General features: G+C 46.1%; 1 protein-coding gene across 7 annotated transcripts in view; it reads right to left on the bottom strand.

Moving 5' to 3' along the window:
* The window catches only part of DIP2A (disco interacting protein 2 homolog A), a 124,729-nt gene that overhangs the window by 29,687 nt on the left and 81,741 nt on the right, over positions 1–13,301 (bottom strand). For all 7 annotated transcript variants that reach the window (XM_074189876.1, XM_074189874.1, XM_074189875.1 and 4 more), the window contains 5 exons: positions 13,043–13,157; positions 9,358–9,497; positions 2,387–2,523; positions 679–759; positions 180–307 (listed from right to left, as the gene is read on the bottom strand). In XM_074189876.1, coding sequence (XP_074045977.1) covers positions 180–307; positions 679–759; positions 2,387–2,523; positions 9,358–9,497; positions 13,043–13,157 — 601 coding nt within the window. The remainder of the gene's footprint in view (positions 1–179; positions 308–678; positions 760–2,386; positions 2,524–9,357; positions 9,498–13,042; positions 13,158–13,301) is intronic.

Consider the following 13,301-nt stretch of genomic DNA (forward strand, 5'->3'; position numbering starts at 1 on the left):
GTGTGGATCAGATAAGAGGACCTTGGTAAAATACTCGGCCCCCAGGGCCTGGCCCACAGTCAGCTGCTCCAAATCAGCAATCTGTAGATCAACTGACAGCAGGACCTCCCTGGGCTGCCCCATGGCCAGTGTGGGCCCCAGTTCTTTAACAGGGACTGGGGCCTGGCCTAGGTCAGCACCTTCCTCTGTAGACAAACTTCATTGGCTCTACTGCCAGAGCGGTGGCCACCACGTCATCTGCGTTGTGTCTGCGAAGGCCAACCACCATCAGTCCATCTAACTTGCCCACGACAAACACCAACTGGTCCTCGACACAAAAGACAGAGAGAAATCAGCAAGAAGAAAAGGATCAACCCATAGGGGACAGAGGCTGTGACTCAGGGCCCAGGAGAAGGGACCAGGGAACCCAGACCCAGGCCAGGGGCAGCAGCCTGTGAATGGCCAGGCCCAAGCTCAAAGGGATGGGTGGGCTCAGAGTGGGAGGGGCTCCTGGGCAGAAGGCAGCCTGCAAGGCCAGTATGTGTCCATGTCTTGGGCTGTTCACAACAGGGAGTAAGGGGGCAGAGTGTGTAGGAAGATACATACACTCATGCACAAGCAAACAGATTTCAGAAGGTGGCTCTGGGAGACTTGGCTGGCAGCCGAGAGCTAGGGACAAGGTGACCAATCAGCACTTACTGGCCCAATAAAGCCTAGCAGTCCTGTCCTCGTAAAGGGCCGGTCAGAAACGGGAACACCTGTTGCCGTGACGGGAATCGTCTGGTGGAAAGGCAAGAAAAGGAATAGGTGCTGGTTCCTCCCTGACCATGCCAATCTTGCTTCAAAGAGGTAAGAGGGAAAGAGCAGGGGGCACCAAGGGGGCTGTCTGGGATTCAATCCAATGAGAAGGTCCTCCAAGAAATTTCCTGAAGCTCATGTGAAGTCAAAAAGAGAAAGCAGAGATCCCAGGAGTGGGTTCTACTGAGTGGTCACCACTCTCCTGTATGTGAATTTTTTTTTTAGGTTATTTGCAAGGCAAACAGGGTTAAGTGGCTTGCCCAAGGCCCCAAAGCTAGGTAATTATTAAGTGTCTGAGACCGGATTTGAACCCAGGTACTCCTGACTCCAGGGCCAGTGCTTTATCCACTGCACCACCAAGCCACCCCCATATGTAAATTTTTAAGAGACAAAACTGCTGAAGCATCCTCAGCTTTGGAGCCAAGGTGGGAGCTGGAGGGCCCTGCCCCTTCTCACCAGGGCAGCAGAACTGGTCTCCTGGCATACTCTCCACCAGTATTCACACCCACAAAAATAATCAGTGATATGATGTCAAGGTTTAAGTGATCAAAAGACTGTGCAGCAAATAGTAGGTGTTTCCTGCAGGTTTGCAGTATAAACACAGCTATGGTTCCAAGTCTGGAGAGTTTGGTTAAAAAATGAAAAAGTAATCTCTAGGTCCCCGATCTTCCCCTCAGAATGGGTGGTGTACTCACAACACTCACTCCAGAAGATTTTCATTGATAAAAAAAAAAAGTCACAAAAGAGATTGGCTAAATCAACCTTGAGGAATGATTTCTAAAATCCCTCTACATACACAGACCCCAGTTTCCTCCAAAACTACTTAGGATGTTGATGCAATTGGATTTGGGAGGCTAGGGAAGGGAAGCACCAGGAAAGGGGGAAGGAAAAAAGGAGAGAGAAGAGAGAAAGAGGGAGAGAGCTGAATTTTGCCAAGCTACTTCTTTAAAGACAAAGGGGAGGCTCCCCTGGATTACAACCCCCACCCCCACCCCAAACAGAAAGCTGACAGCAGTGAGGAGGCGGCCATGGACAACCCCTTGGCCAGGGAACGGGGGTCTCTACTGACGTGCTGCCTTTCCTGCTATCTTACTTCCTCGGTCCATCTGCCAAGTCTGCTTGCTGCTGTTTGCCCAGCATATTGCACCATAACTGAAAGTACAGAAATGGTCCACGTCCACAGGGCTCTGAGGGCCAAAAACCTGGTCTTCCTCATGCCATTAGTCCTGGTACAATGAGTTTGAACCATATCCAACAGCGTCTGATGGAAACTTTCCCCAATTTGGAGATGGGCCCTTCCCCCTTGAAGTAAACATGGCCAGCACTATGAGTACAAAGAGGGGGAGTGGGCATTCAGGGGAGGCCTGGAGAGGAGCAACCTGCCTGGAAGGCAAGGGTTGCAAAAGGAAGGAATGTGAATGATGATTTGGGCAGCAGGTGGGAGCCTGGCAGCCTGGGGCCTCTTAGCCCCTCAGCTAAAGCTTCCCTCTTGCCTCCCCTTGAGGCTCTGGGCAGGCCTAGGCCTAGGGAAGATTCTGGCAGCAGCATCAAGGACAGAAGGGAATGGGAGAGAGCAGGGGACAGGCTGCTGATTGGGCTTCTGGCACACCTCAAATACATTCTTGGTGATCCCGACGAGGCCGAAGTAGGCAGCTCCAGTGGCGCCAGAACGGACACATAATTCTCCCACTTCATCGGTTCTGCAGAGATAGGGGGGGCCTTCTACCTTCACCACACACACACTGGCTGAAAAACAAAATCCAAGTCACAAAAAGAGGTGCGTGACTCCAGGAGTTCTTGTGGAGCCTGGAGCTGGGGCCAGGGAGACTTGGGCCCTGCTCTTTCGGTTCCCGGGAACCACTCCTCTCAGTCTGTCAACCCATCAGCATGGATTAAGCCCCACTGTGCGCCAGAGATACAAAAAGCAACAAAAGACAGGTCCTATCTCAGGGAGTTAGCTCAGAAAAATAAATTTTTAATAACTTAACTGGGATGACAATAAATAGCCAGGTAAAATTGTCATTTTTATTATATGAACAATAAATATGACTTCAATTATTTAAACCTGACTTTATTTGTATAAAAAGTATTTTATGTTAATGTTCATAGGGTTCCTGTGTGTTTTGGGAGCATACTCTCAGATCTTTTATATCATCTAGATATTCTGAATGATTTTAAATAATTTTAAATAATAGTGACACTGTAGTTTCCCTATTTTTCTCTTTTAATTAAATCTGTTTTACCTTTAACTTTGAGTTCACAATTGCTACTTGTTTTTTTTAATACATAATAAATTCTATTCCAGCCCTTTTATTTTTATCTTTGCCCACAAAGATCCCATTTTTATTGTATCTCTTGAAAGCACCATATTGTTGAATTCAAATTTTTAATCTGTTCTCCACTTCCATTTTATGGGTAAATTCATCCCATTCACATTCTAAGCTAATAACTACTTGTGTATTTCCCTCCTTCCTCTTTTTTCTCACTATCCTTTTCACCCTGCTTTAACTATCCCTCCTCAATGCTCTAATTTACTTCTACCGCACTTCTTTACCATTCTATTCCTTAATCAACCCACCTCTCTAAGCATCTCTCCCTCATCCTCTCCTCCTTCCCTATCCTCTTTCCTTTTCCTTCTGAATTTATAGACCCTTCTAAACATATGCATTGCTCTCTTTAATCCATTTCCAATATGAGTGAGGTTCTAGCACTTCCTGTCCTCCCCCCCACTTGCTTCTTCTCTATCAATTTCTCCTTTCATGCCTTATTACACAGTATGAGATAATTATTCCTTTTTAGGTACCCATACACACTATTTTGTTAGGATCACCCCATCAGGGGGCGGAGCCAAGATGGCGACAAGAAGGGATCGAGTCTTAGGAGCTCTCTGATAAAACTCATCAGCTACGGACTCTAACTAAACTTTCGAGAGACAGAACCCACAAAGGGACCCAATGAGGCAGTTCTCCTACTCAAGGTAACCTGGAAAAGAGCAGAAAGGCTCTGGTCCCCGGGGTCGGAGGGGCGGCCCACCAGAGGGGTGGCCCACCAGAGCGAAAGAACTTCAGCCTCCCGGAGGCAGCCCCAGGGTGCTGGGAGCCGAGACTCACAGCAGCGGGGGAGTCTCCTGAGCTGCACCCCGGGGAGCACCGGGCACAAAGTGGGAGAACAGCGGGGGACCTCTGCCAGAGCGAGCACGTGGAGCCCAGCCCTCGGGGCACACAGGGAGCAGCTTGGTCTTTCTGCAGCCCAGAGCCGGAAACAGAAGCAGGTGGAGCCCATAAGCAGGAGCCCCAGGGCATGAGCCCACTGAGCTGAAGGAGGGGAGTGAAGAGAAACTGGGAGCTCAGTCCTCTGTCCCTGGAACAGGACTCTGGGGCTCTGACCACATTCAGATCCTGATTGCAGTCTAGGCCCCCCCCATAGAACAGCAGGGCCCCCCCCCACCTCAGCCCCGTGGCAGAGGGGGGTGCTTATGGTCATTCACAGACCAGGAGGGAGGACAAAGCCTCACACACTGAGACCCTTGTGGGAGTGTCCCAAAAGCTCAGGAAGCACCCCAAAACCAGGCCCAGGCTGGGAAAATGAGCAAGCAGAGAAACAAAAGGAAGACTATTGAGAAATATTTTGCAAATGAGCCCAAGAAGTATCAAAATACTCAGTCTGAAGATGAGGAAGCACAAGCTCCTGCATCTAAAGACTCCAAGAAAAACAGAAATTGGGCTCAGGCTATGACAGAGCTCAAAAAAAAGACTTTGAAAATCAAATGAGGGAGTTGGAAGGAAAAACTGGGAAAAGAAAGGAGAGAGATGCAGGAAAAACATGAAAATGAAGTCAGCAGCTTAATCAAGGAAATCCAAAAAAATGCTGAAGAAAATAGCATGCTAAAAACCAGCTTAGGTCAAATGGATAAAACAGTTCAAAAAGTTATTGAGGAGAAGAATGCTTTAAAAAGCAAAATTGGCCAGATGGAAAAAGAGATAAGAAAACTCTGAGGAGAACAAATCCTTCAGACAAAGAATAGAATTCAGGGAGATTGATGAATTTACCAGAAATCAGGAATCAATACTTCAAAACAAAAAAATGAAAAATTAGAAGAAAATGTGAAATATCTCATTGAAAAAACAACTGATATGGAAAACAGACTTAGGAAAGATAATTTAAAAATTATTGGAATACCTGAAAATCATGATCAGGAAAAGAGCCTTGACATCATTTGCAAAGAATTACTACAGGAAAATTGCCCTGATATTCTAGAAGCAGAGGACAAAATAGAAATGGAGAGAATCCACCGATCCCCCAGAGAAAGAGATCCCAAAAAACCAACCCCTAGGAATATTATAGCCAAGTTCCAGAACTCCCAAGTCAAAGAGAAAATATTACAAGCAGCCAGAAGGACACAGTTCAAATATCGTGGAGCTGCAGTCAGGATCACACAGGACTTAGCAGCAACTACATTGGAAGCTCATAGGGCTTGGAATACAATATACTGGAAGGCAAAAGAGCTTAGAATGCAGCCAAGAATGAACTACCCAGCAAAGCTGAATGTCCTCTTCCAGGGAAAAAGATGGACTTTCAATGAACCAGGGGAATTTCAAATGTTCCTGTTGGAATGGCCAGAGCTGAACAGAAGGTTTGATCTTTAGATACAGGACTCAGGTGAAGCAGGGAGATTGGAGGAGAGGGGGGAAATATGAGGGACTTAATGAGGATGAACTGCATGTATTCCTGCATAGAAAAATGACACTGATAATACTCATATGAACCTTCTCAGTTAATAGAGAAGATAGAGGGAGCTTTTATAGTTGAAGCACAGGAGAAAGCTGAATTCGAAGATAAAATATGGTGTAAAAATGGAGTCAATATCAAAAAAGGAAATGGAATGGGAGAAAGAAAAAGGAGAGGGGGAATAGTCCAAGATATTTCACATAAGATTTCTTTTATTACAATGAGCTATTGCAGTGATATGGAAGGGGGGAGGCAAGGGGGAATGAGGGAAACTTTGCTCTCATCAGAGATGGCTAGGAAACAGCAAATATACTCAATGGGGTACAGACATCTGGAGTAAGAAGGAGAGGGGAGCAGGGGGAAGGGGTGGGGATGTGAATAAAGGAGGAGAGGATGGACCATGGGGGGGAGAGGGGCCAGATATAACACATTTTCTTTCTTACTTCATGCAAGGGGCTGGGATTGGAAGGCCTGCCCAGGACCACAGGGCCAGGTGGATTCTGGGCCTAAGGGGTGGTATGGGGGCTCAGGGCTTCTTGGCCCCAGGACTAGGGATCTGTCTGCTGAGCCAGTCAATGACCCTACAGCAGAGTCAGAGTGAAAGGAGAGAGAAAATAGAGTACATGGTAGTGGAGAAATAAGAAAGGAGGGAGTTGCGATCAGCAGTGGCAACAGTGGAAAAATATGGAAGTAACTTCTGTGATGGACTTATCATAAAGAATGTGATCCACCCACGACAAAGACTCAAGCACATTTTTGTTATTATTATTTGGGGGAGGGTGCAAGGCAAGTGGGGCTGGATGGCCTGCCTGGGGCCACATAGCAGGGTGATCTTTGGATGTCTGGGGCCGGATTCAGACTCAAGTGCTCCTGGCTCAAGGGCTCTGTCTGCCACCCAGCCACCCCTACTATCATTACTATTTTATTTTATTTTGGGTCTTTTTCTTCTTTTTGGTTTTTGCAGGGCAATGGGGATCGGGTGGCTTGCATGTCACACGGCTGGGTGATTGTTGGGTGTATGGGGCTGGATGTGGGCTCAGGTGCTCATGGCTCCAGGGCTGGTGCTTTGTCCATTGCGCCACCTGGCCATACCTACAATTATTACTATTATTTTTTTTAATTTTAATTTTTTTTCTCTCCCCTTTACTTTTTTCACCCAAGCAAGTCTATCTATATTCATGGGGGAGGAGGGGTATTTTGTTTATTTGTAAACAAGAATATTTTATTAATGTAAAAAAACATTTGTACAAAATAAGAATAAAAAAATAAATTAAAAAAAATCACCCCATCATACACAGCTCAGCCCAAGCCATTCTTTCAAAAACTATTCAAATAAGTCCTAAGAGTACTGACAACAGCTTCACATAAAAGTAAAGAATTTTACCTTCTTGAGTCCCTTATAATTAGTCTTTAATATTTAGCTTATAGTTCTCCTAGATCTTTTATGTTGAATTTTCCATTAAGTTCTGCTTTGTCACAAATACCTGAAAGTCCTTCAGTTTGCTAAATGTCCTTTTTTTTCCTTCCATTTAGAATTATCCTTTCATTGCTGGGTGAGTTACACTTGGTCATAACCCCAGTTCTTGGCTCAATGAAATAGAATATCCCAAAACCTTCATCATAGTAGATGCAAAGCCTTGTGTAATCCTAATTGTAGCTTCATGATATTCAATTTTTTTTCTTTTTACTTTCAGTATTTTTCTCTTTAATCTTGGAGCTTTGAAACTTGGCTTTATATTCCTGTAGATTTTCTCCTGGGATCTTGTCACAGGGTGATCAGTGGATTTTTTCTATTTCTATTTTGTCTTCTTGTTCTAGAACTTCAAGGCAATTTTCCTTGAAAATTCTTGTAATATTGTATCAAGATTATTTTTGGATCATAATTATCAAATAGTCCAACTGTTCTCTAGATCAGTTGTTTTTCTGATGAGATGTTTCATATTCTCTTCTATTTTTTCACTCGTTTTATCATTTTCACTTGTTTTTGTTTCTTGGTGGCTCATAAAAATTATTAGCTTCCCCTTACTCAATTCTAATTTTCAAAAAAATTATATATTTTTTAAGTTTTTGATTCTCTATTTCTAGTTGGTTGACTTTCTTTTTTAATTGGATTTTCTCCCCCTAATTTTCCCTCAGTTTCTCTTATTTGAGTTTTAAAGTCTATTTTAAGTTGTTCCAAGAATTCTTTTTGGGCTTGGGACCATTTGATGTTTCTCACTGAAAAAGGAGTAGATTTTTTAGCTCTACTATTTTCCTGTGAAAATGAACCCAGATCTTCTCTGATCCCATCACAGCTGTCTATGATTAGGTTCTTTCTTCTTATATTACTCATTTTAATTTTAATTTTGCTTTTAGCAGTTATTATTAAAATCATGTTCTAGTCTTCATTTGGGGAATGGAGTTCTTACTTTTATTTTCTAAGCTCTGTCTAGGGGCCTAACCTTGAACTCCTCTCCAACCCATGGGTACCAGAGCAAAGTCCAGTACAAGCGCCCACAGCAGCAGGGTCTTTGCCCCTCTACTAGCAGAGTCACCAGGTGGATGGAGGTTCCTTTTCCTTGCAGACGCTGCTGGACCATGTCAGCCACCTCATGCAGACACTGTCCAAGAGGCTGAGGTTCTCTCCCAATTCAGCTGTCCCCAGGACTTGTTGTTAGTTAGGACTCAGGTCAAACTTCCACCCTGGAGATCAAATCTTTGGGATGGGGGGAGGTGGGTGCCTTATCAAGTTGTCTTAGGAGGACCATGACTTTACTCCACTCTTATTTATGTTGCTCTGCCTTCACTCTAAGGTGATGCTCTGTCTTTTTTTGTGGAGGAAATTTGGACAGCTGAAAGTTTTCTAACTTGCTCTGCCATCTTCCCAGAATCTGAACCCAGGTCCTCCACTTTGGGAAGGAAGTAGCAAGATTCCCATGATGTAAGAAGGAGGATTTCCACTGTGCAATTATGGGGATGGTACTCCAGCCCTTCATGGGTTCACCTTCTGGGTTCACTCACTGGGCTCATTTCCTAGATGACATCATTGATCAGATGCCTCAGAACGGTTCTCTGATTTCTCCTGATTTCTCCCTCTAAAAGATGCCATCCAGAGGTACCATAGAAGGCCCAAGGCACCTGACCCCTCTGGCTGTCTGCTGGTAGCTCCAGACATCAGCTGTCCAGCCTTTGCCCCAGCTCAGAGGGACCTGAGAGTAGGCCAGGGCAGCAGAGACCACCACACCATATACAGCTGGAGGCTCACCAGCAGAGTGCTGGCAGAATCAGGCTCCAGACAATCTAGACGGGTGAACCATGGCCCCACAACTAATTTGTTGACCCACTCCTAGAAAAGCAGAAACCTGGCCCAACTGGCACTCTTGCAAGGTGGGCATGCATGTGGGTACAGGCAGAGCAGGTTGGAAGCATCTGATTAAGCATGGTCTTGTATTTGAGTCCTGGACTGCCAGACTATTCTCCTTTCTCTCTCCATCGATGGGTTAGTAGTTCTGATAAGCTGGGGTGAGAGACAGCCCTAGGAGTGGGGCCTCACAGTGCAATCCCCTCAGAATTCTGGGAAGCACAGGGAAAGGAATCCCTGAGCCCAGGGCTTCCTGAGTACAGACCAAGCCCAGAAGGTTATGGTTCTCAACTGGACTCTCCTGCTCCCATCGCTGGAGAGTGAGGGTGACCATCTGGAGGATGCCACTATCTCCTCTCCACCAAGTTGTTCTTAAATGTAAACCAGTGAGGTTGTTTCAAAATCGAGAAGATGGATTGAAATCATTGTAAAAGCAGTTCCTAAGATGCCTTTTCCCCAAAAGAAAGGCAGCATATTTCTGAAGCTACTTCCCCACCAAGGACCCTTCTCACCTCCAGGCATGACTTGGCCAACATCCTGAACGGTCAATACGGACAGCTTTTCTTCCGTGTCCACTCGGATCACGCTGTAGCTGAGGCCATTCATGGACAGCACAGCTTTGCCAGGAGGAGGGCCACCGGAATCAGGGGGCCTGAAAAACAAAGACAAAGGCAGTCCATGACTACCCAGGGCTCTGTCTCCCCCCCCCCCAAGGAAAAGGGAACAGAAGGAATCGCAGTCAAGCAGGACAGCAAGCAAAACTTTATGCTAAATGAAGCACTAGATCCTTCAAAAGAAAAGCAGGTCTGAATCAAGATCTGTCTGCAGATGGTTCCCTTAGAATCCCCCTTGTGAGTCCTCTGATGTAACTAGGGAAGTACTCATGGGAACCCAAAGAGGTGACACTAAGCAAAGGCCTGGCCTGGGGGGCTCCTCATGTCCACTCCAGTCAATGGCCCCAGGAGCACGTCTGGACCTCACGCCTTCACTTTCTCAAAAAGGGGCCTCAGGAAGGTCTGGACATCTGCCCATAGCCACATAGCTTGAGCCTTCTTTCAAATGGTAAAGCACCTGAGGCTGATTCCATTCCAGCTGAGATCTACAAGCTGGGGGTCCACTGCTCATCCAAAAACTGACTGAAATTTTCCAGCTTATAAGGCATGAAGAGGTTATCCCCTAAGAATTCAAGGATGCCTCCTTTGTCCATCTCTATAAAGGTAAAAGAAATAGAGTGTCCTGTGACAATCACAGAGGTGATTCTCTTTTAGTCATTGCTGGTAAGAATTTTGTCAGAGTCCTTTTCCATAGGCTGCTCCTTCACCTGGAAGATGGTCACCTTCCTAAGACCCAGCATGCTTCAGAAAGGGTCAAGGAACTGTCGATATGGTGTTTGATGCCCAACAGCTCCAGGAAAAATGCCAGGAACAGAGAAACATTTGTATTTCTGACAAAGGCCTTTGATACCATCAGTCACAAGGGTTTATGGAAAATTATGTCAAAACTTGGTTGCCCAGAGAAGTTCATCAGTATTGTAGGTCAGCTTCTTGACAGCATGCAGGCCCAGGTTCTGGAGAGTAGATGATGCTCTTAAGATTTCCCAGCCACCAATGCAGTAAAATAAGATTGTGTCCTTGCTCCCATACTTTTTAGCATGATGTTATCAAACACCTTCGATGAGAATGAACACGGCCTCAAGGTCAGCTACCACACTGATGGCAAATTCTTCAACTTGAAAAGGCTGGAGGGAGTGGAAGGAGTAGTGGTGCATGATCTTCTGTTTGCAGATGGTCGTGCACTCAATGCAGCCTCTGAAGCTGAGATGCAACAAAGTCTGGATCTATTCTCTGCTGCTTGTGTTTATTTTGGCTTAACAATGAACAGCAAGAAAACCCAGGTGCTCCATCAGTCAGTACCACACCATCCTATGTGGAACCATTGATATCAGACAAGTTCACTTACCTTGGCAGTGTCCTTTCCAGGGAGGTTCACATGGACAATCAGGCTGACACCTGCATTGCCAGAGCTAACTCAGAATTTGGGGGATAACAAAAGAAAGTGTGGGAGAGAACAGGTATTAGACTGACTCCCAAGCTGAAGGTCTACATAACTGTTGTGCTGATCTCATAACTCTATGTCTGTGAGGCCTGGGCAGGAACCATCTGCAGATAGATGTCAGGAAACTGAATCACTTCTATTTAAATTGTCTTAGAAGATTCTGCAGATCCCCTGGCAAGAGAAGATAAAAACTGCCTAGCATTCCAACATTACTACAGAGAGTGCAACCATGATGGTCTGGACATGTTGCTGGAATGCCAGAAGAATGCTTGCCAAAAAAGATTTTTATGGAGAACTCCCACAGGGCAAGTGCTCACAAGGGGGTCAGAAGAAGTGATACCGGGACACTCTGAAAGTCTCACTGAAGAATGCTAGAATTGACTGTACAGCATGGGAGACTCTGGCACTGGACCGCCCAGCATGACATGCCCTCATCAGTGAGGGGGCTGTACTCTATGCGGAAGGCAGAATGGAAGCAGCTCAGAGGAAATGTGACATCCATAAGTTTAGAGCAAGCACCCCAGGGGGTCACACGGCTTATTTGTGCCTGACCTGTGGTGAAGTGTTCCAAGCTCACATTGGTCTGATCAGTCAGTCAGACTCACTGTGATCTGTCTTTAACATACTGATGTTGTTGTGGTCTTCTACAATAATGAAGGACAAGAACCAACTGATCAGCTTGAGGATGTTTGAGGCAGATTGGAACCTAGGAACTGTTGTGTCTGAACCCAGCACTCTCCACAACTTCCCTCAAAGGGTCAAATCCAACAAGTCAGCAGCGCATCCATGAGTACCAATGCCCCAAGCTTTGGTCAGGCCATGGCGTCAAAGGCAAGGCCCAGGAGGCCAGCCATCAGGCAATTCTGGCACAAGCTGGTGAATGTGTCTTTTGTGGGGAGATGGAAGGAGGAATGAAGCCCCCTGCTCTCTCCCCTTCTGGCCTGCAGAGCACAGTTCACTGGGGAACCAAACTAATCTCCTGGGAGCTTCTCCCACCAGTAGGACCTGACTTCAGTCTCCCTGTCCACTCTCATCACACCATAGACACAGCCAGCAGGGAGCACCAGGAACAGACCTGACCACAAACTTCCTGCTATCCTAAGGAAAAGCAAGGAGCTTAACAATGTGACACTGACTGAGAGGAGGGAGAGGTGGGAGTTGACCTCAGGGTGAGGTCTGAGCCCTGGGGGCACTGGCCATCTGGGCAAAAGGCTGGCTGGATTTCACCTTGGATGAACCACTGACCTCTCCAGGTCATAAAAACACAGGCACCCAGGTTTTAGAGACTAGTGCACAGCTGACTCCTGGTGGATGTTTCTGGAAGGACTAGACTGCAGGTCCTATGTCAGGAACAGAGGCAGGATCACCCCGGTGCCAATTTAGGCAACAACAAAAGGAGATCTGCCACATGGTCAAATGCCTGGCGAGCTCTGCAAAGGTCTGCAAAGGACCCCTTTACTTCTGATTTAAGGTTACAAAATTCTCCTGGGATTACCAATAAACTAAAGCTTTGTTTATTTTTTTATTTTTATCTATCTATCTATCTATCTATCTATCTATCTCTTTAGTTAGTTAGTTAGTTAGTTTTTTGTAAGGCAAACAGGGTTAAGTGGCTTGCTTGCCCAAGGCCACACAGCTAGGTAATTATTAAGTGTCTGAGACTGAATTTGAACCCAGGTGCTCCTGACTCCAGGGCCAGTGCTTTATCCACTACACCACCTAGCCGCCCCTATTTTTATTTTTTTAAGGATAATTTTAAGAGCAAATATTTCAAAACTCTAGTTAAAGAAAACAAATTTCTTCTGGAAGGTCCTTGCCTGCCATGGTCCCTTGCTGTTGTCAGCCATGTGGTAGAATGGGTTATATGGGATTGGAGGAATAAAAGACTGTGAAGGAGAGCTGGCAGGGGCACAAATGATATAGCCCCCAAGCTGACCCTCATCTCTTCCCACTCCTTTCATCCCCCCAAGAGTCCTCTTCAGGAAGGTATCCCTCACATCCATGACCCCTCCCCAACTTATGGAGGGAGTTGAGAAGTGGTCTCTTCTCATTCTGTCCCTCTTGGCATCCTGTGACCACAGAGTAGTGATCAGACTGATCAGCCTTGGCCCCAGGGTCAGCCGAGGTCTTCCTCAAGATTACCTGCGGATGGCGACTGTGAGTGCCTCAGAAGAGCTGGCACAAGGGCAGATGACCTCAGGTCTCAACCCTTTGGACTGAAAGACATTGAGGAATGCATCACAGGACGATACTGACCCTGAGGGGGAAGAGAGAACAAGAAAAAAAAGAGTGGTTAAGATTAGAGAGATGCAAATGCCAATATAGGGACTGTCCCTTCCGACCACCAGAGTCCTGGGGGATGGGGATTCAGACCTCCTATTTCTATGCAAACTCATACACC

Source organism: Macrotis lagotis, chromosome 5, assembly GCF_037893015.1.
Source record: "Macrotis lagotis isolate mMagLag1 chromosome 5, bilby.v1.9.chrom.fasta, whole genome shotgun sequence".
NCBI classification, from domain to species: Eukaryota; Metazoa; Chordata; class Mammalia; order Peramelemorphia; family Peramelidae; genus Macrotis; species Macrotis lagotis.